This window comes from Protomyctophum parallelum (genome assembly GCF_964188405.1).
Source record: "Protomyctophum parallelum genome assembly, chromosome: 17".
In the NCBI taxonomy this organism is placed as follows: Eukaryota; Metazoa; Chordata; class Actinopteri; order Myctophiformes; family Myctophidae; genus Protomyctophum; species Protomyctophum parallelum.
In genome coordinates this window covers 13060920-13084529 of record NC_139719.1, presented here as the reverse complement: position 1 = coordinate 13084529, position 23610 = coordinate 13060920, and the positions used below count along the sequence as shown (strand labels likewise).

The 23610-nt window shown below is 43.4% G+C and overlaps 2 protein-coding genes across 7 annotated transcripts in view; both read right to left on the bottom strand.

Moving 5' to 3' along the window:
• The window catches only part of kat6b (K(lysine) acetyltransferase 6B), a 36078-nt gene extending 23735 nt beyond the window's left edge, over nt 1-12343 (bottom strand). The window contains exons 1-2 of one of the 4 annotated variants that reach the window (XM_083786650.1): nt 11970-12343; nt 8484-9375 (exon numbers count right to left, since the gene is read on the bottom strand). In XM_083786650.1, coding sequence (XP_083642776.1) covers nt 8484-9110 — 627 coding nt within the window. In that variant the 5' untranslated portion in view covers nt 9111-9375; nt 11970-12343. Of the gene's footprint in view, nt 1-8483; nt 9376-10388; nt 10524-11969 lie in introns of those variants that run through there. The other 3 variants (XM_083786649.1, XM_083786652.1, XM_083786651.1) reach the window with 3 other exon arrangements.
• Nucleotides 12344-15516: 3173 nt separating this feature from the next.
• adkb (adenosine kinase b) overlaps nt 15517-23610 on the bottom strand; it is a 139187-nt gene continuing 131093 nt past the window's right edge. For all 3 annotated transcript variants that reach the window (XM_083787082.1, XM_083787083.1, XM_083787084.1), the window contains 2 exons: nt 17208-17294; nt 15517-16413 (listed from right to left, as the gene is read on the bottom strand). In XM_083787082.1, the coding sequence (XP_083643208.1) occupies nt 16289-16413; nt 17208-17294 (212 nt within the window). In that variant the 3' untranslated portion in view covers nt 15517-16288. The remainder of the gene's footprint in view (nt 16414-17207; nt 17295-23610) is intronic.

Sequence of the window (23610 nt, the reverse complement as noted above, 5' to 3'; positions counted from 1 at the left end):
TAGTTATTCTATTTATAGTGACTCATAGGAATAGACTACGTGACAACCAGGAATAGTCTGGTGACCAGCCAGAATGTAGACGGCACCCGTGAGCAGTATGGGTTGGCGCCCCAGCCTGTGTCCGCCGTGAGGAGGAAACCCAACAAACCCTCGGTGAGGCCTTTAGGAGGGCCATTCAAGCCGCAAGCGGAGCCTGCAGCACCACCATTGCTCAGGTGGAGCCTGCGGAACCATTGTAGCTAAGAATCCACCACTCCTGAATGAAGTGTCTGGTGCTGGGACTCTGGTGCAACGCACAGGTCCTGGACCTGGTGAGATCAGGAATTGGACCTGGTGAGACGTAGGAGGGGCCCGGACAGGAGTAAAACCACAGAGCCTAGTCCTTCCACGCAACAGAAACGTACCTCCCAGTCCCGGCAGAGTAGTTCTATGGCGAATTGTGCGTGCCCCCTCCGTGACGTACCAAAACTCAGTTCCAAGTAGTAACCGATAACAACATAGTGACTAACAGGTACCCATACAAATACACTCAGCCCCGCCACCAGGGCTCCGCAAAAGAAACAGCGTTTCTGATTCTGACTTGATTTCCGGGATATTGTGCGGGACAGTCATGCAGGACATAGGTTCTAATTTCGCGACTGGGTGGTCACCATAGACACACTGGAACTCGCCAGTCAACCCCAGCAGCAAGTGCTACTAGTAGCAACATTAGCACCTCACCTTACTGTCTGTCTGTCTACTAGGAAAGTCCTGTCCACACGGTGTCCGTTTCTCGCGCGCACCGTGTATGTGCGTGCAAGAGTAAATACCGTAAATAAATAAAACGTTTGATACTAGAAAACGTATAGGCCTACAGGTAAATACAGAATACATATTAAAAAAAGAAAACATGCAGCGCACTGCATTATACACTAATGGCTTAACTGTTGAAAAAAGGAGATGATGTTATTCTATTCATTACATGTCTTAATTTAACTAAGGCTTAAAAAAATGTGTTTTGTTAAACATTTGACCTCAGTTATTTTATACCATTTTGGAACCAAAATAGGGAACCGGAATCGAATAAGCAGAACCGAAATCTGTATCACACGTGAGGAGCGCTCTTATCATTCATAAATCATCTCATTCTGGCCAATCACAATTTGCGTCCTCACTTTTATCTTGTACTTTGCTCAGCCAATCAAGTCATTGCTATGGGGTGATCAGCCAATCACAAGCCAATGTTTGTGTTTACACAAACCTGGAAAGCTGGGCATAGGAGGGGCTAGCTGCGCCCCTCAAAAATCCTAACAAGGCGTCCCTCACTTCACACAAGTGTGATTTTTGAGGAGCCCCTTCAAAATCTGGCTTTCAGACAGGACTTTTAATGTTTGTCCTATTCATGCGGCCCTCAAATAAAAACAAATCACACTTGTGAAGTGAGGGGCTCTCTTATCATCATACATCACATTCCGTGCTCAGCCAATCAAATCATCACATTCCGTGGTACGCACACACACACACACACACACACACACACACACACACACACACACACACACACAGACACACACACACACACACACACAGTTGGGCATAAGAGGGTCTAGCGCCCCTCAAAAAACAGGCCCCCACTCGTGACGTCATGATGGCCACCAGAGCCTTTGAAGGAGAGTTACGAGAATCTCAGTTCACTTCATGGGGCCAGTCCAATGGCGGCTCCGTGCGGCTATCAGGGTGGCCATGGGGAGCAGAATAGTTACAAAGTCCTGGACAGAATGCACTGGATTCAGGCAACAGCCCAGCTTTAACACACTTCGAGCCATAAACGTCCAAAAACAGTTAATAAAACTCCACTCTTATGACATCCTCGCGTTTGAATGTTTAACACTCATACTGTAATAACGCCTCCCGTATACGGGCCCCGGCGACAAGAGGACCGGCCACCATCTTGGAACGGTCGAGAACCAAAAGTAATGAAAACATTGAAAATCCGTGCTCCATAGAATCCCATACTGGCCACGATCTTTAGCGGGGTTTATCTCGGAATTGAGCCTCAGATTTGGTGACATGAAAAAAAGTAGGATGCCACTAAAAGGCTGCCGCAAAGCTCTGGTTAGCATGTTGGGATCAGTTATGCTAGTCGATCCCTCGATGTAGCTACAGACAGGTCGTGCTCTTACTACCGGATTTAAAATGGCCGGTCAAGGACCGACGAAATGACGTCATTTTGTAGTTTTTGCCTGGAAAAGGTCTACTGAGGTGCCCGAAAACATGCCGGCACGAAAAGTAATGATCATAAATCCCTTTATTTTAGATCATTTTGAGTGTTGCAACCACATAGTCCACTCTATGTGACTATGTATGTGACTATGAGTACCAGTAGGGGCAAAAATGGCGCTGTTGTGCCAGAAACAGAGAGAGAGAGAGATAGTGCTGCACTGTTGCCTGAGAGAGAGAGAGAGGGGAGTTGCAACACTCAGTTCACACGGGTGTGATTTTTTTTAGAAATAGTACAACATAAATATTACAGAGACTTTAGTTGTCACTGTACATACAATACTTTAAACAGTTGTCATGTTGCACATGCCTGAAATTACTGATATCTGCTCGGCTCTCATTGAAAACAACGCGTTTAAAACTCCACCATGTCACTCTCCAGCACTGCATGACCTGCACTTGAGCGCCGTTTTCTGCCCCCTCAATGAGGCTGCACTCTTATCGACCAGAGGTTCCCAAACACTGGTACGCGTGAAGGCATGTCCCACTGGTACGCGTGAAGGCATGTCCCACTGGTACGCGCAAAGACATGTCCCACTGGTACGCGCGAAGACATGTCCCACTGGTACGCGCGAAGACATGTCCCACTGGTACGCGCGAAGACATGTCCCACTGGTACGCGTGAAGACATGTCCCACTGGTACGCGCGAAAACATGTCCCACTGGTACGCGCGAAGACATGTCCCACTGGTACGCGCGAAGACATGTCCCACTGGTACGCGCGAAGACATGTCCCACTGGTACGCGCGAAGACATGTCCCACTGGTACGCGTGAAGGCAATGCCAAGTTTTCTCGACCGTGAATCTATAACTGTGCATCACCAGGATCAATGATATCTGCGGGTGCCCGGCGGTGACACGACACGGCGGTTGCCCTCCCAAAGTGTCATTCCAAGAAACGCCTCTGGTCATGTGGCAGCCACAGTGGGTGCCGCTCACTTCACACAAGAGTGATTTAAAATTACACAATGGCAGTGGTATCGGATCGGTATACTCTGTATGGACCTATACACAAGCTATGGCTATCGGAACCGGTATTGGGAAGGCGAAGAAATGCTACCGGTACATCTATATTCCGCAGGAGATGAAGGGGTTCAGCTCACTGCCAGACAGACTCTTGATATGGGATTTATTGACCCAAGGCACTGTGGGAATTCCTACTAGGAGAAATGTGTCACTGCGGATTGCCATTCATCAAGTTGCGTGCTTGTACCTCATATTTGTATGTCATATTTAATATGACAAGAATGAACTGAACTCACCAGAGAGAATATTGCTGTGGGCCAACTCTACAGTCTACACCGCATACAGTTAACAGATACAACTCTACAGTACCACATACAGTTAACAGATACAAAATAACTCATTCTGTGCAGAGAGTTTGAACAGAAGGTGAAATTGATGCTAGCAAGTTCTGTGCGTGCACAGTACAGAGTAAATGCCCACGGTTGATAGGCAGATTTTTATAATATAGGTCTAGATGACAGTGATGTCTAATCCAAAAAGTCCACAAGGGGATTTCCTTCCACCAGGGGGGAAATTAGTCTGAACTGGTGATTAAACTGCTGGAAATATGAATTGAAAACGTTAAAAGTATTGATGGGCACAGTAAAATCCTCAATGTTATTTAACTCAGAGTGAGAAAACGTCCCCAAATGGATCATTTTTTATTTATTTTTACACACTCTGGGATAAATTAACAGAGGATGTCACTGTGGTATGAGTATCCATCTTTCCCCACCTCCCCCCAAAAGGTTACGTTCGTTAAAGTGAAACAAACACAGCTGAGATGTTACTGATTCACTTAGTGAATTCCAAATGAAGGACATTACAGGAAATTACACTCTGAAAGGAGCAGACTGTCCTGAGTGAGGGGGTGGGGTCCTGTTCAGTTAGAACACTGCTGTTAGACAGAACGCATGGAGAGAGAGAGAGAGAGAGAGAGAGAGAGAGAGAGAGAGCACAAGTGAGAGAGAGCAAGAGCAAGTGAGAGAGAGAGATGAAGTGGTTGCATAACACAGGCAAGGAAGGAAAAAAAACTCATTCCTTGCCTTTGTTCCTGCCAGACTCTCTTCAGAATCTAATAAACTCTGTACCAAGACAGCACCCCTACCCCCCTGCAAAAGTATGTCTAATTCTCGACACACACAAGTTTATGCTCTGAGAACCGCGTGAAGAAGACATGAGACGTCTCGTCCTCTGAGGTCAACGGCAGACCTGAACTAGGCTTGGTGACGTCATCAAGCAGAGTGCAAAAAAAATCAAAATCAAAACATTTGCACCGAATGGAAACATTGGGGCCTCTGCTGCTTCAGTGCTGAGAACCATTGCAGGAGGACACTGCGTCTCTACTGCACTTCTCAGTTTCAGTGTTGGTCCTGACCGCAGGACACAGTCACAGTTGTGGCTGCAGTGTCAAGGTGTCATTTCCTGATTATTCACAGTGAAACCGGAGAGTTTGTCGAGCTACGGCTGATCTGTACCGCTCTGTACGCACCCACAGCGTTTTTCAGATGCATCATTTATTTCCAAACACTAAAACTATTAGGCGACCACGCTTTTACCCCCACAATCTACAAAAGATTCAACAACAAAACAAGCTAGTGTTTGTTCGACACGTGGTTTATACTTAAGTTACACGCCAGTGTCGCAAACCGAAAATAGAAGATCTGCAAGCTCACAACAGGTCGCAGCGTTGTATGTGGGGCTTGTATACACACCATTTTTGGTGTGCGAGATCATGGTCGGGAACCAAGTATATAATTCAGGACGGCAGCATGTTCTCTCCAAGTCACATTTTAAGGCCACACAGGGGAAGATTCTTGCCCCACAGCACTTCCCCTGCACACTTAATAGTAGCCTTCAAATTGTCAAATTTGAAGAAACTGCCGTCATTGTGGAGAATGAGTACCGGTGATGGAGACACAATCTCTGCAAAGCAAAATGCTCTTGAAGTACAAATGTCAGCAGAAAACAATGCAGATGAAGTTTCTTGCCACTTTCTTTTCTCCCCCCTCTCTGGCATCCGAGTCACAGGTCACAGGCAGCAGTGTGTGTGTGTGGCCTCAACTGAAGTTATAGGCCTGGGTATTGACACCTTAATGATACATTATATGCCAATACAGAGTCACAATGTGATACGTATCCTGATATGATACGTTTATTGATACAATGTGCATACAACCAAACTACAGCATGTTAAGCCAAATAAATCGTCCCAATGTGGGCTTTGAGAGTGGCAGGGGGCTAGCTTTAGTTTCACTACCCACCTCTTACTGGGACACCAGTGTGTGTGTGTGTGTGTGTGTGTGTGTGTGTGTGTGTGTGTGTGTGTGTATATCTATTATAATATTAGAGAACTTGTACCCAACACATGGCAAGAAACCCAAAGCCACAACAGCTACGTCGCTATTGCAACACCCACAACACCATCTTACACACTACACCCACACACACTCACACGGCAGTGACGTCACACACTTGCCTTCGCAGTGTTCGGGACCTATCTCCTCCTATCGCGCCCAACGCCAACACTCGACACCACCCGCCAAAAAATGATCATTGCAGTGCCACCAAAGATGCCTCCCGTCCACACTCACGGCGGCAATGCATGTGTTTACTACAAACATTATCGCCCGAAGCACCCACACCCCCGGAACGCTGTTGCCCTTTCACCACGCTAAATTCGCCAGGTCTATGCAAGTGAGCACAAATTACATGTGAGAAAATTCATTCACAAGCCCACAAGTGCCATTCAACACACACTACGACTCGCTTACAATTCGCGAACCTGGCAACACTGCCCTGTCTTCTAATAGGCCCACACTAGCTCTCAGAAGTCAGAATCTGATCCTGATCTCCCGCAGGAGAAGAGAAACAAGGAAGACGAAGGAGAGGAATTGTAGCCTCACGATTTTGCTTATTCCTTCTAAATCTCTGTATTTAAACTATAACTCACTCAGCGAATCTCTTAGTTACATCAACATTGTACTTTGTCAGTAGTTTGTTTGTTCCTAAATATTACGATTACACGGATCACTTTTGCTATTTTCGCCTGCCAGCCAACTGCCGAGTACACACGCCTGCACACACACGCACACGCACGCCTGGCTTGCACACACACACACGCACGCCTGGAAGCCACGATCTCTCTCTCTCTCTCTCTCTCTCTCTCTCGCCACACACACACACACACACACGGCGGCGCCGCGGCAGCGAGACAGGACGTTATAATCTTGAGTTTCATTAAATAACTGTCTTTCTCCGCACGCGCACGTGCGCACACAACATTATTCAAGTGAAATGCGTAACGGCAATATTGGTCTAATATAGGCTACCAATACAGGACGTTATAATCTTCAGTTTCATTAAATAACTCTGTCTTTCTCCGCACGCGCACGTGCGCACACAACATTATTCAAGTGAAATGCATAACGCCAATATTGGGGTAATATAGGCTCATCTCAGGTCATATATTTTTAGGGCCATGTCATGTGCTCTACCTGCAAACCCTTTGTGATCTATAACTTTTGGGCACCGCTTAACGTCAGATCAGGGGTTTTGTCGGTCAGCGCCAAAAATGCTCCGACAGCATAATCGGAGCAAATACCGGGCAGTGTGTATGAGCCATAACGTGTTGACTACACTACACTACACTAATAAGGACACATAATAATAACTAATAACCCATCCGTTACTACATGTGGAGTCAACTCCCGCAATTTCCCTCTTCCCATAGTGCGCGGCAATGTAACTCTGGGATGAGCGGCCGCGAAATTCGAGTATATATATATATATATAGAGAGATCGATGGAGGCGGCCTATACTGATATCTAGATAGTCGATATTTTTAACTAGCACTAGCTTAAATGTTATAATAGACCGTTTAGGGATTTTTGGGTCAATGTTTGTAATCTCAGGATTAAATTAACCTGCAGCAGGTGTTTGCACTGCATGCGTAGTAGTAGGCATGTAGCCTAAACTGACTGCAACCCATCTTCTGCTTGACTTCTGGCCTATTTCGGACTCATTATCAATACATGAAACAACAGTAGTGGAAAAAACAGCTGCAGTAACATGATGAGTAGACCCGGTAATGTGGATATGAGAATGCAGAGTGCCATCACCAAACATGACTACGTAAACTGCGTAAGTGCAAAATTATAGTCAATGGGCTCTATGCATCTATGCATAGTCAACTACTACTACTACTACTAGTCAACTACTACTACTTCCTCTAATAGGCTCTATGCATACAGAATAACTCTTCCTACTTCCTCTAATAGGCTCTATGCACACAGAATAACTCTTCCTACTTCCGGGCCGCTTTTTGCTACAGTAGGTGTCACCGATGATACCAATTACGGCTCTGTTCCATTTAGTGTACAGTGGTTCTCAAACTTTATTTGAGAACCACAACTCTGCTAAAACCATAACTCTGCTAAAACTAGCAGAGTGTTTCCAGTGAGCTAACATGCACCATAGCAGCACCCTGACTCTGTTTGACCAGAATGGAACAGAGCCTTCACCTGTGGAGGAAGTAGGGAAGGGGCTCACGTTCTTTCCAAAACGGCGTTGTGTGCATATAGCCCAGGGGATTTCAACCCTTTTTGTATCAAGGCCCAGTATTTATTCAGCATTTGAGCCACGGACCACCACTTGATGAGATTTAGCCTCTCAGACCCAAAACGTTGAATATTTTCTTGTCGTTGGATAACATTTTGTCAATTCCATGCTGTATTGATGTCGGTACCATTAGGAGAGATTAAGTAATGCAGAAGTTTAACAGTAATTGAACTCTTGAGAGCGTAAAATGAGACTGGTCTCATTTTACACTCAAGAGTTAAAGATCTCTAAGGGTCTATTTGGTTAGCTCAACCGTCTGGGCACCTAGGCTGCTGAGCCAGCCTGACGGCGTGTCGCGGGTTCGAGTCCCGACGGCCTTTGGCCTTTGTCTTCCCCCCCATTTCCTGTCAGTCTACTTTCAACCTATCTGTCTGTATTAACCTGTAAAAAGGAATAAAAACAAAGTAAACATACTTTCAACTTATCAATAAAAAAAAGGCAGAAAAAGCTAAAAAGAAGGGGTCCATTTGGTTACCAACTCTCCATCATTTAGCTGGGGACCACCTGGAACACCCTCAGGGACCACTGGTTGAAAACCACTGACATAGCCCAATGCCACCATGTGAATATAGTCAAGTTAATTGAACTGTGAAGTCTACCTGGTCTCTCTCGTGGGGTAGCAGCGTCACAGACGACAGGACCAACGGGGAAGCACTTGGACACCTAGAGCACCTTCCCTCCATACTTCCATGGTTGAACTTGTACCGAGGGCCGTTCTTTAGCAGCCGGCCGTTGTTCACGGACCGCTTGGCGGCGAGCCGCAACCTCTGCCGAAAGGCAGGGTTCTCCACGACGTCCGAGAGGTCCGCCTGGTTCCTCAGGTACCTCTCGATGTTCTTCAGCGACGAGCCGTGGTTGTCGTCCAGGCCCTCGATGGCCCGTTTTAGGATTTTATTCCAATCGATATGGCGCAGATCGCTTGAATTCCACATAGATCCCTTCGATGATGGCACACTAGGCAGGTTAGCGGGCGGGAGCGAACCTCCGCACCTCCCCGGATTCCCCGGGTCTTTGTACGACGCGCTCCCCTTGTTGGAGACTTTGAGAATAGAGCCATCGTGAACACTTAATTCCAACTGTTCCAGGACGGTCCTCTTGTCCAGTCCGTGCGACGTGGACACGGCATGGCAGATCCTCTCCTCCGAGGGCCTCTGCTTTTGCCTCTTGATCTTCTGTATTGCTTCGAGAATCCACTCCGTGTACAGAGGGTTTGCAAGTTTTACCATGGTTGAACAATTAGACTCACGAAAAGGTGATCCATACAGATTCTCCTTTTCTGTTGTTGTTGAACAAGAGGTACATCCACATCTTCGGCGACGAGGTCAAAAAGTTATGTTCCAACCCTGCGTTCCAGCGAGGAGCTCTCTCTCCCTCTTCGGTCCTGGCCAGCTAGGTCACATGTGGAGCTTCACAAAACCGCAGCACTGGTAAAATCCACAACGATAGTCACCAAATCACCTGGAGCATGATTTATTCAGGTTCCAAATTAACCTACAAAAAAAAGGGGAGAAAAAGGAAAGAAAACGGTCAAAGAAATAAACAAACACATGTCCACATGTTTTCACTTAGCCAGTGTTGTTGTGCACATCAGAAGTAAACAGCAACAAACAGTACTGGTTGGGTGTTTGTGTTAATCATTTTGGTGATCCTGGATTGATTCTGCTCTGCTGTGATTCCTTAAACTAGCCTAGAAGTGCATATGCTGGCTAACCTAATGGATGGAATCCAGTGCTTTGTTTTCATTAGGCCCAAACATGAGAAACGGATGGATAAAAGCAGATGCAGGTGTAGTAGATTTGGGTGCTATTAAAGGGAAATTAGAGTGACTTAATCCATAGTCTGAAACCAGGCATAATCCACCCACAGACTAAACATGCCTGACGTGACGTCTTATTTCGAATACATTGTTTTGTGAAAGAAGTAGGCTACTACTAGTACCAACCGTGACAGTTAACTGGGTACTTTAAGAGCTTTGTAACACTGTCTTTTAGGAGCATAATCACTGTAAATGCTCTTTTAGTAGCATGATCCACAAGATGAGTGGTTTTAGTTTGCACACGTAACAGCATGATCTTAGAATGTAACATCATTCGCAACAACACATGAGCTAATGTCACCGTCAGGTAAATCTCTCATAAATAGGCTGATGTTGATTTAAGATTTATACATAGCCTAAAAAAAACACAACAACAAACAGACATTGATCGAGCTATAATATTAATAAAGTTTAGAGTTGTTAGTTTAGCGGGCGACTTGTCTTTGACAGCTCGGGGGTCTACTATAGTAATGACAACATGATCAGCGCCACGGCGCTAATGACAGCTGCATATTACGATCAATGCTCACTTTTCTGACAGCTGCCGAAGAGGCATGTTTATGTCCTGTACTAGTGACACTGTCGACACGAACCCTTCTCCGCCTCAACGGCGGACACCGCGACCGACCAACCGACCGACCAACCAAGCAGCAAATACATCAACAACTAAAACTACGGAGCTACCGACCTATAGAGTTGTTGAATAATCCGTTGAGTTTCCACAGGACAGGATCAATGACACAATGTTGCACGGTCGGTCACAGTCAGTGCAACATTGCAACGGAGTGACTGTTACTGATGTCACCTAAACACAGTCGCCATTTTGTTACAATGTTGCAGTTTACATGAAATCCGACATGACGCTGATTACAATCCAATGGAGTCTCATTAAACCGTACCTCTGCGCTAATGTGCCCTCCCCCCAGCAACTTCAATATTGGCTGTAAAAGACCAGATCCGATCGCTGGTTTGATGGAGCACATGTCAATCTTTAGGCATGAGCATCACGCACTCTGGAAGGCACCGCACTGGCTGGCTGCGAGATCTGTCACTTCAACCCCATCGACCCGCCCTCTTAAGGTGCCTCGGTGTAATGAATTGATATCATTTACCTTTTTATCGCCGCTCTCTCTGGATGTTTGGACTCGCGTGCGCGTACGGCGCGCAACGCCCCGCGGGGGATTATTACCAAGTTATTATGGAACATAACTATGGTGGAATTCGTTAGTGTAATAGCACTTGCTTGATTTCTTTGGGAAAACCCACCGATCTTCGCGTTTGGGCAAGGCGTTATTGACGCCAGCCCACCTTTACTAGGAGAATTCCTCCTTGAAACAGTTGGTTACACTTGAAAGTGATTCGGATCGTTTTAGACTTTAATTGGTTGTTTGTTAAATCCATCATTTTGTTTGCATAAAACCCTGCAAAAAGGCTGGGACCGCTGATTTAAAGCAGCGGCACGTTATTTCCAATTTCCCACCCCACATTCACAAGCACAATTTATTTCTACTACTACTACTGTCAAATCATGTGAATAAGCTTTCTTCTCGATCGTAGCATTCCCGTTGTAGCCTATTTGCCACCATGCAGTCCAGCACCGCTGAGACTAGCGGTTCTGCACTTCAGCATGTTAACATTTATATACACGCTAGTCGCTACAACACCACCCGGGATAAAATGGCACGATACAAAAAAAGACACCTTGCCTCTGTAGTAGAGTAGTGTTAAGAAAAAGTGGGCTCTCTTTCTGCACACTGACTCAATGCTTGCAGAAACGATCATTCAAAATCCTTTGGAATTGGTTAAAAAAAAGGCAATGCAATAATAATAATAATAATAATGATGACGATGACATGACCCCCACCCCCCGATCTATCAACATTAATAACTACTGAAATATTTCCGATGAGAAAATAATGAACACCGGAGGGGAAAATGGGGACATGATCAGACTATAGGGGGGGAAAGAAGTTCCATGACTATTTGGGGAGAGTAGCCTTCTCCCCGTGTCCCTCAATAATGCATCGCTACAGTTTTTTCTTGCTCTATATTTCTCAGCTCGGATCCATGATTCTCGTTTTGCAGATTCGATTAGGAAGCATCGTTTGCATTAAGATGTAGTGCTGTGTACGTGCGTGCCGCTGCCGTGGGCGATGATGATCGAAGGAGGCAAAACAAATTACGCAAGTTTCACATGCAAGGATGAACATGGAACTAGTAAGTGTTGGAGAGAAGAGGGAGAGAGCGAGAGAAAAAAGGCACACGCTACCGTAAATATTTGCTGGTTTAGTTTCTTTCTTTTCTTTTTTTTTTTTTTTACCTCTTCAAGTTTTTTTCCCCCCGCGGATACTCCTTCTTCATTATTTAGGTTGATGATTGAAACACGTCGACGATCATTGAACACATATCCATTCCGATTTGGGTTTTGTATTTGATCCCTAAAAAAACGAAACGCTGAAAGCTCTCTACGCCGGAGACAGAGGGGACCTGATAACAACTAATTGAAAGGTTAATCTACATAGCAGCCTGTGACAAAGTGGTACCCTCCCCCTTCTTCTTCTTCTTCTCTTCACTGTAGACATCCCTACTTCACTGGAGCGGAGAGGACCGTCGCCCCTTTTAGTGCGCTTTTTACAATCATCATACTGTCAATTTCACTTTTTCCTTTCTCCCCCTCAAATGATCAACGTATCAACATGTCCCAATGGTCAACTTGGAAATGACACCGGTTATTTTTTTTCTCGTTTGGACTTTATACTGTGAATATATATATATCATGGCTAGTGGTTATCTTATAAAATTGCACTCATTTTCATGTGATAACCCGATAGCCTATAATGTGTAAAGTATAGCCTACAGTGACATTTCTTGGATCCGTGGATAAGGATTACATATACTTTCAGTAGCCACGAGTTAAAACTCCTGCTGTGGTCATATAATTTAATTGGATCCCCCCCTACAAGTTGTTGTGGACACATATACATTTTTATTTATATCAGACTTAATCATCCATGTAGTCTATTCTGTCAGTCAAACATGATTTGTTGTGGCAGTAGGTAATGTAAATATACAACTCATATCACTCACCTATGAGTCATATCATCTAGTAATAACGCCATGGTAGCTCATTGAGCATGCATGCAGAAGAAAGGGGGATAGTTTTCATTGTTGACTGAGGAAGCTATAAACCTATATCTTTTTCATGACGTCAAGCATAAGTACCTTTAATGCTCATTTTACATGCATCAATAGGCTATAGTGTGTAATCTGAGACAGCTTCCTGTATAGGATTATTATGAACCCGAAGCCAACTTCGAACAAATCATGTAAGCTACACAATTATGCACAAAAGAAAAACATCCGACACATTAAGTATATAATGACATGTAATGTCATGTATGCATTTCTGCCAACTACAAGATATGTGTCAATTCATTTAACACAAATTGTCATTTTGTATACAGTTTATTGCTGTATGTCACAGATGTGATATACTCTGCCTGCACATTACCTTTGGTGACCTCGTTTTTCCACCTGGCTTTGTCCCCATGTTAACAGTTTCTTCTTGGGACGGTATTTTTCCTACAGTACTATGCAGGTATAATTTCATTTCTTCCACTCTATTATTTGCGATTAGTGACAAATGATGCGATCAAGTCCATTAGTAGGTCCTCTTTAACATCTGATAAATTACATCATAAGTAAATCAGTATAGGGGCACGACCTGAGTAAAATATTGTTGTGATGAGACGTGGCATGGATGGATGTATACATGTATGTTGGGAGGCGATGACCAGACAAGCTTATATGCATATAATGAATACCACCCTGGACCCCAGCAGGTCCTCCTAGTGCATACTGCATGGGTCCAGGCAGGGATAATTTGAATTGGAGCATGTGCCATCGCTGGTCTGCCCATCCCCCTATACGTTATCCATGCCAAGTGCCACACTGGCGTTCGCAAACACTGCTGCCCATCTGTGGGGCAAAAAAAACACTGGCCGCCGGGTCCCTAGTTACTCCCTTGTCTGCGTTCAAAAGAAGAAATGGCTGGTCATGAACCCATATGATGCCAGACAGACACACCACAGCAGATATACCCCCACCCAGTCATCAAAATTGTTACCATGGCGCTGTATGTTATACTGTAGATATTACCAGTCAATCACAATACAATTGTGTTCATTTACCTCTGGGTGTAAAAAAAATTGAACCGCAAGGTCCATTTATAGGATCTATATTCTACAGCTCCGATCCATTTTTACACTGAGGATGTCTCTTACATTGCAGTTACTTTTTGAGATAAAATGTTTTCAAAGAGTGCCGTTTGGACTCTGGAGTTTTATAGCCATATATAGTCATGCTTGTAAATCAAAAATCAAAATCAAAATGTGTGAAGTTCCTCCTCTTGCGAGCTTACAAGGAGAAAAGTGTGAAAAGTATGTGTTGTAGGCAGCTTCCTTATTGTGGTGAGCGTTCTCATTACTTAATCATGGCTCCCTCTCTTTTTGTTTGTGTTTTACCATCTGTCATCTTGAGAAGCAAATGAACCAGCTGCCACGGAGTGTGATCTTGCCCAATCAGAAATGTGGTCCTTTTCAAAGCGCATCTGTGTGAAACCTTAAAAAACGCTGATGAAAAAAAGTGTCTCAAAGTTGTTAATAACATTTTGGCTGGAGAATGTTTTCACCTAGGTGCCCCTTATTAGCATAAACGCATAAACCCTTCCTCATTACCGGAAAACGGAGCCCTTGTGCGGGGAGCGTGCAAATAGGATTCTTTCTTGACATTTTAGCAATGGTCATAAAACAAGGGGAGAAAGAATATGATGAAACAGGTTGATTTGTGGGGAGACATAAGACTGATCACCTTCAAACATATTTGTTTCCCCCCTTCCAAAATGGACAAGGTTTTGTTTTTGCTCAAACCACGTTCGTTGGCCAGTGGCCAGTGCTCCGAGTTGGGTAAAGTTACCCAAAACACAAGTCTGACCATGCAGTGTCTCAGTGGGAGCTAGGGGGAGGGGCAGGATCTCCAAACAACCCCCAGTCACAGCAGCACAGCTGGGTACCAAGGAGCAGCCTAATGTGCAGGTCCCTAATAATCACCATGAAGAGGACCTCTAATCCCCTCGACTGAGGAAAAATGACCTCCTGTTGCCATGCAATGGAGAACCAGGGTCTGTCTGTGTGTTTCCAGTTAGATGTCCCGGCGGAACCAAGACTTACCAACCTTACCGGCACTGGGCAGTGGTGGGAAACGGTAGCAAATGCCAGAATGTAGTAAAAAATCCTGTATTAAACATTGAGTAAAAGTATTGGCATCAAAATATTTATAGTACCAACGTAAAAGCCCAAAAAGTTAAAAAATGTGTCAAACCATTTTGAAGAAATAAAAAAATGAATAAAATAAATCACAAGCTCACAAAGCGGTTGCGATGCGGAAAAATTGAAATACTCAGGTAAAGTAAAGCACCTACAAATGTACTCAAGTGCAGTATTTGAACGATGTTCCTTTCCACCACTGACCCTGGCACACTAATGGTTGGTGGGGGTCCATGCATGGTGTGAGCAGGACCCCCCCCAAAAATGATTGGCATGATGAACAGTAGCCTTTCCTTGGTGAAATACTACTAATGGGTAGCAAAAAACCACAAACGTTGTTTGTTCATTTGCAACATTGCTTCTAAGACAGTCCATTGAAAAACATTGCTTGTTTTTCAATGGACTGGGGGAATATGGACAGATGGCGCTTCTTCCCTTGCAAAGTTTTGACATTGAAAATTCTCGCAGACAACTTGGGAGACAGACTGCATATTTTGGCATGATGGATTATGGATATTATAATATATATTTTTATTTAGGAACATCACAAAAATAATAATCTCATTTGTGTCTCCTCGTTTCTTCTTTTTTTGTCCAATTCAAAGTCAACGTTGAAACAATATCGTTGGACAATTAAAGGCATCAATATGTCCAGTTCAAAAGTTCTGCAATATGACAACTTGTGGCTTAAATAAAACCATGTTATGCAAACACAGAGGAAATAAATACAGTTTCAACTAAAGGACGACACCAGCCTGTTTGACATGAGGGTCCTTTGTCACTAATCTGTCATAAAGTAAGTCACATAATTGTATGTCTAATGCATTGAATGCAGTGAAGGGGCATGGTGGGTGATTAGCCTGTGGTACAATGGACTTAAATTACGTTATCTAAGAGAGAACACCAACTATCAGAATAGCATTTGATGAAGTGTGATACGTTTTGTGTGATTTGTTTAAAATAGGTTTTTGATCTTCAATAAACAATCATGAACAGGCCGACATATCTGGTGTGACAAAAGGTCCGGACCCTCATGTCCAAAAGGCTAGTCTGACTCTTTAAACAGTAGCTATAGGCATCGGAGTGGCTTAGGTTTGAAACGGGACGCCGACAACTGACGACACGCATTCAGGTTGCAAGTCTGACTCACTCCCATGGAGTTAAAGCAATAATACAAAAACATTGACACAGTCTGAGGCAGACATACAAGTAGTATCGTAGAAAAACAACAGGGAAGTGCTGCACAGCGTTTGTTTGGGACGCCTCATTTGAACTCAGGCTTCTCGGGGAAGGTGCATCCCACCCGCCTGATGATGACGTTGGCCGCGTAGTGTCCAGCCCGGATGCATTCCTCCAGCGGTCTCTCCTGAACCAACTCGGACAGGAATCCTGGACGGACACAAACGCCATTCTACGGTTAGCGAGATTCTAACAACGTTTTGAATTAACCACTTCAGTTCAATATTGTATGTCGTTGCCGTCGTTGGTTTTAGATTTCTTTTTAACATAAATCAGTGCTATTGAACACCCTGTGTGTTGTTTTAAAAATATTGAACCAATGGAAAGTAGTAAAAAACGCTTTGGACAAAACCTCTCAACTCCATTGGACCCTCAAACTAACATTTTGGAGTTAGGTGGTTTCCTTCCCGACAGCAGAGATATATTCATTCTGACAAATAGCAGAAATAGATTTCTAAAAGCTCACAATGTGTTGCATCGCAGCGAGCTGTGAGCTTGTAAGTCTGCGATTCATGCGATTTCTTGAAAATTGTTTAAAAGCTTTATCTATGACAAGCCCAAAATAGGGATGCCAGGTTCAAAGATGCCTGAAGAATAGAAGGTCTATTGACCAAAACGTTGACCTAAATAAAGTTGTCCTTATTGTGCAAGTGTAGACGGCGTGAATTTATTCTATATACATCTGATCCCTGCCTATGCATGCACCCGTCTCTGAGCTGATCAAGTGTGCATGAGACCTTTCAACAGGAATACAATAATTACCACTATGTGGTGGGGGTGGTGTGATCCGTTTGTGCAGAGGAAAAATGCAATGTCATGTTCATTATAATCTACAGACAGAACTGTGTCACACACTTAGCCAATTGACAACGGTTAATGGGCAGTGGATGTGGAAATCAAGCTACGCTTTGAATAATTTGTGGAGGTTTTGGATCATGCCGTACCCCCCACGAAGGCATCTCCTGCTCCGTTCGTGTCCACAATATCATTCTGGTCGATGTCCAAAACCGGGAACATGCTCACCTTCTCACCTAGGGTAGGGACAAACACAAAAAGGACATGTTTATTCCAATGCATGACACATTTATTTGGGATTTGTCTGCATGTTGTAGTCTTATTAGAAGGGTAATTTATTTAGCTATTATTTATAATCTTCTTATTCTTGGGTAACTTGCTGTGATTAAGCCTGAGTCGTTTAAAAAAAATACTTTGAAAATAATTTAATGCTTGATCTTGATCAAACATCTAATAAACATAACATCCAGGATGGATAAGGTATAGGATTTTGTCTGATGCATAGTATGTTCAAAATAGATTACCGCTATCAGCTCTAACACAGGCTATATTGTTCCTGCTGAGTGGATTGATTTAAACACTAATGAGGAACTAAGAGAGCGTTATTCTGTGAATAGCAATCTGGTTTCCATGCTTTCGCCTGAGCAGAACCAGTGATGTATTTCTATGAATATAGCACAAACTGCTCAGGTTGCATTGTTAAATTATGCTTTCCAATGATTTCCAAAATTACTTAGCGGGAGATTTAGACAATGGGAAAGTAAAAATATATATCTAAATGTGTAATAGACGGGGCAATACATCTGGTTTTCAGGCTAGAAATATATATGAGCTGAAAGCAACCCCTAAAAACAAAAATATAAGTACATATTACGGTACACAAACACAATACACAAATATGCAATCCACCACCAAGAACAGCTTCCCTGTCTAAAAAAATGGATTCCATCAAACAAGTGCTCTTTATTATCTTCTGTAGATTATATTGCTTCAATTATCAGTAGCATATGCACTTCAAAGAAACTTCCACTTAAAAGAAGGGAACAGGGAGAGAGGGGAGTGGGGGCAGGGGGGGAAAAAGAGAAGCAAAAATCTACCAGATGACGAAGTCTTGAGGTGTAGAATGACATTAAATCAGCAACTTATGTCAGAACAAGACGTGCGCGAGTGCACATGCGAGCACACACACACACACACACACACACACACACACACACACACACACACACACACACACCCTTCAAACGAGCCAAGGTTCCTGGTGCCGATGTGAACCTTGAAAAAGGTGTGAGAGACAAAAGACTGAAGTGTGGATGAAAGGAACAAGAGGAGGCAGACAGCGCTCTTATTGAGGAAATAAAGTAGAGGAGTTTAAGCAGATGTGGAAGGGGAAAAAATAAGGCAAAAAATGACACAAAAAAGTAGTTTAATGAGGCCCCCCGCTAATCTAACCGTGGCTCACTGATTCACGTTTGAGTCGCAGACAAGACACTCTGCCTTTATCAATTTGAACGTGCCCCGGTCCTCCTGCAATATCAGGCATGCAACCAGGGGCGCCTAATGTATGCTCAACACCCGATATCAATGACATGAATTATGCATTGTGGAAGACAACAGCGGGTTGTTCATAACTAACATATCTCATACACTGAGGAACGTGACTTGATTATAGGCCAGATACTACTGACACTGCTTGATGAATGGAACCTCCATAGAGAGAGTGTAAATACTTACTGTCTTACTGTACATAGACAACAAGGGGATATAAATAGGGCTGGGCGATCAATAATCACGATTATTTCAAACGTCTGCCTCGATTATAAATCGTCTGCCTCGATTATACTCAATAAAAATAGCAGATCTACATGTTCACAACAGGTCACATAGCGGTGCGTTGTGAGCCTGTGGATCGACAATTGTTATTATTTTATGCCACCATTTTTCGACTAGCCTACATGAGCAAGGTTAAGTCGGCTATTGGTTCTAAATATGGGTTTTGATCCCAGCCATACTGACACTGCTCGACGTATGGAAGTTCCACAGAGAGTGTAATACTTTGTGCCTCCATAGACATGTGAACATATGGCTTTTATCAAAGAGCATTTTTCCCGCAGCTGATTGCCACTTTGATCATAAATTACAATAGAGCAACATCCTTTTAGGATCAGCTAATTAGTAGCGTAACGACTATACTTAATTAATGTTGCACATGAAGCCTGAGAATCCTCCCTCTTGAAATGATTAAGCGCACATCTATCCAATAATAAATTATACTTTGTCAATTATTCCGCAGTTAAGAGTTTGAAATTATTAATTGCGAACCTGCTTATGCAGAGGGGAATTTAATTTGGGACATCAATAATGACGGCAGGTGCTAAATGGATGGCAGAGACAATAAGAAACATGAGTAATTTGCTTTTGTGAACGGATTCCGCTTTTCAGTAGATCTAAGGATATCAAATAGTATTCAGAAGATACATTTGTCCCTAGTCATTTTCCTTGATTTTTTCTATCTAGCTTGTATAAAAAAATAATTTCATCCACTTTTCTCCATAGATCATTTTCCATTGTAGCGCCCCCACGCTGTGGAACCATTTTCCACCTCATGTTAAGAACTCCCCGGTGGCACAGTCGGTAGTGCTGTCGCCAGCTAGAAGGTCCTGGGTTTGATTCCCGCTGTGGAATCAGTGCCCATACCTGAGACGGGGTTGGCGAAAGGTTCTTTCTGTGTGGAGTTTGCATGTTCTCCCCGTGTCCCCTAGGGTAGGTAGGTACCCTCACAAAAAACATGCAGTAATCCTGGTCTCTAAACTACCTCCACCTGGTCAGCCGGGGCGCCTGATAGAGGGGAAAGGAACTGGTCGGAATAACGTGTTCCTTCCACGTGCTACATCCGGCTGGGGAAATTCCCCCGTCAGGTGAAAAGAAGCAGCTTGGACTCCTCATGCATAGAAGGAAGCATGAGGTCAGTCCGCTGCCCCCCCCCCCCCCCCCCCCAGGTTGGCAGAGGAAGTGTAGCGCCCAGGATTACATTCGATAATTAACACTGGGTGAAAAGAAAATGGGTTGCAAAATCGTGGGATAAAAATTATTAAGAAAAATAATAACTCCCCGAACCTTGTTTGTGTTTAAATTACGTTTGCAAACTCACTTGTACTCCTGTTCCCCTTAAAAATCTTACCAACATTGCTAATGTAGAATATTTTGTTTATGCTTATTTATTTAAATTGTGACAATCGCTAGTTCATTTGGAGGAGCTCTGGTGGTCTCAGACAGACAGGGGACCAAACCTGAAGTTATACCTGGGGAGAAGGCATCATAGATCGGACAGAGGGAGCTTAGTGACTGGGAGGAATGACTGGTTACACCACGGATCGTCTGACTCTTCAACAACGCAGCATAAAAAACACATCAACTCAGTGTCATTGTAACTATGATATTCGATCGAAATTCATAATCTTTGCCGCATTTAGCTATTACGAGCTCAAATGTCCGATGCTAAGTGCTAACCTACTAGCAGGCAAGCCAGGCGGGGCGTTACCCAGGGCGGGTCTTTGCACAACCCTATCGGCTCTGTGATATAGGCTTTTTTTGGGGGTAGGAACAGCTACAATACCGTGCACTAAAGTGGCACTGTTAAGCATTCACACTGAGCACTATAACTGCAGGCAGCCAACGGTGTTGTTGAGCAGACTGCACCGCTCAGTTCACACGGGTGTGATTTTTCTTATTGTCTTATCGCTGCTTTTTTGAGGGGCGCTATGTCCAGCTTTGAGGGTTTGCGTATGACGGCAGGGAATGTGTAACTGTTACGAGCCATATATCATTTCTGTATAATGAATTGTGAAAATAACTGATTTACAAACTTGTAGATCTGCTATTTTTGAAAAAAAGAATAATAAAACAAGTTCGATAATCTACAAACTAACAAAGTGTTGCGCTGCGAAGCGTTGTGAATTGTTTTGTAGTTAAGTGGTTAGAGCTCACTCAGTGCTTAAAGGTATTTCCCCAAGTGGTTAATCAGCATTAATTGAATGTGGCCTACGGTATGTTGCACTGCACTATCCTGGTCATTTACTGTAAGCTCTGAAACATCACTACCATAACCATATGCACCCCTTTCCTCTCCCTTCAATCATCCTTGCCAATACTTGCACTTTGCCGCTCCGGAAAGTTCACATAACCTCCTTTGAGGGAAATTATTAGAAGTGACTGACATGTTAGCTCAGGTTTCAGTCCACCAGTTCTCTGGTCCATGTGTAACAAAGAGCTCATTGGCAAAGGTCTGTCATGGAAACGCTCGTAAAAAACCCCGAAAAACCCTCCTGCCAAAAACTCAGTGTCTCTGTTGTTATTGGCTTGTACCGACGTCTGAAAACATCGCCCTGCTGAAATCATTTCCACAGTAATGAGGGCAACGCCATTATTCGCAGGCAATAAAAAAATGCACTATAGCTTCTTTCAGTATCCTCATAACACCAAAACGACATTTCTAGATTATTATTATTTTTTCTTTTTGAAAAGCTGTCACAGTAGATGGCATGTGTGTGTGTGTGTGTTTGGGGGTGGTGGGAGGGTTACAGTAACAATGTGTTTTCCGAGTTAACCTCCGACAAACGGTATACTGTGACAGAGAGAGAATGCACTCTACAGGTTTAAATAGTTTATCCCAATAAGCTGCAATTGTGCGCTTTTGTTAATTCATAACTCGCTCGTTACAACCAGCTTGAATGGAAGTGATTAAGCTCAGGAAATTCTCTGAACAAGCCACTCTTTGAAATCAGTATCAATTAAGCCCTTTGTTATTGGTTGTTCTTCTAACAATGCCAATCGACTCCCCTGCGGGGACAGAGAAGAACATGCACTGCTGGAAGAAAGACCCAGCAATGTGAGGCAACCTTCACATTTATTGGAAGATTAGCGCATTGGAGTTTTGATACGGCAATTACTACTATGTTTTCACTTGGTTCTCCTCCAATAAGGCTCAAAGATCAATAAAGATATGTCATTTTGACAGATAGGTAGAGCGAATGTTCGTCGGGTCATAAAAATTAACTACGCCAAATGTAACATTTTACTATCCAGACAAATTCAACCATTAACCACATCATGATAAATTTAGGCCTGTCAAGTCTTTGGAAATTAGAAACAAGTAGCTTAGCTTGAAGGCATGCACTTGAGCATGCACTTGCGCATGCTGTACAACTTTGATACAATCTTTCTGCAAGGAACCTGCCCAAGATCAGTTCTTCTGGAGCAAAATCCCTTTTGCATTTCAGCCAAAAAGTGTCTTTGAAAAACAACATTACCACTTTCTTGGCAAAACACACCAGGTTAGGAGCAAGTTGACATCCAATCTGTTTCTTTATCATAACCTGCATCTTTATTCACAATTGAGGAGTTAGAAAGAGAAAATACATATGCCTGTAATTAGTGGAACAACAGGCAAAAAGCTCATCGCAGACCAACATCGTTCACTGGAGGATGAAAGAAAACACTTCAGCATGAGATGCCAAGTAAAAGAGTGGAGGTCATTCTCAGCAACTAAGCCGCTAATTGATTCCATCTTTTTTTGGGGGGAATATAGGAACACAAACATAGGCTTTTTTTGCAGGCAATTTCAAGACGTTCCAATTAAAATCTCATAATAGTGCTGCAAAGTTTGTTATAAATTCAGTGTGGGCCAAATGTCATCCAGTATAGAACAAAAATAATAAGAATTATAAGATCACTGCTAACGTGCTTTTAATAGTTGAGGATACCGATGACAAATCACGGTTATGTTTTTCTCCAGAGATGACACAGAATGAAGCTTGTAGGCTTTATTTAAGATGAATGCATGCTCTATTTAAGATGACTCTGCTTTCCGTGATTAACTCGCACATACTTGGGACCATGTGTGAAAGTTTTGCACAGCACACTAAATGGACATGCATGCACATTTCTCCTCACACAAGTTTTTCGTCAGATGAAAAAAAAAACAAAAAAACACGTACACCTGTTTTTCCCTCATAAATCTACGCATGGCGGAAAATATGGTTTTGGAATTGTACATTCAAGAACACGCACGTATCTAATGCCATTTTGTACCCCTAAATGGGTCGGAAAAACTCCCCATTAATGCTCTGTAAATGTCAAAGTCTAAGTTCATATTAAAGCAGCTTCAAATGCAGAAGACACAGAAGACTGTGAAATCAAAACATTAGTTGAGGAGGTAGCAAATGATAAACAATATTATTTCACAGCGTTAGTATAGTGGCATATCAAACAACACAAAAAGAAGAGTGGGAGAAATTGGCTTGTGCTGTAAAAATATTTACGCTATAGCATTGGTATAGAGTAAGGCATTGTGGAAGAAATAAAAAAGTGGTGGGTGCGACTTAGAAAGGTTTAAAGGAGCATTCTACATTTGCAACTTCTCTACAAGCGCCCGGAAAGACGACCTTAGTAAACACCTTTTCATGATTAGCTGTCTCTTGTAGGGCGAGTGGCAACAGCAGCTAATGTTATGAGCTAACTGGAGCTAAGAGGAAAGCCATGACAAAACAGAGT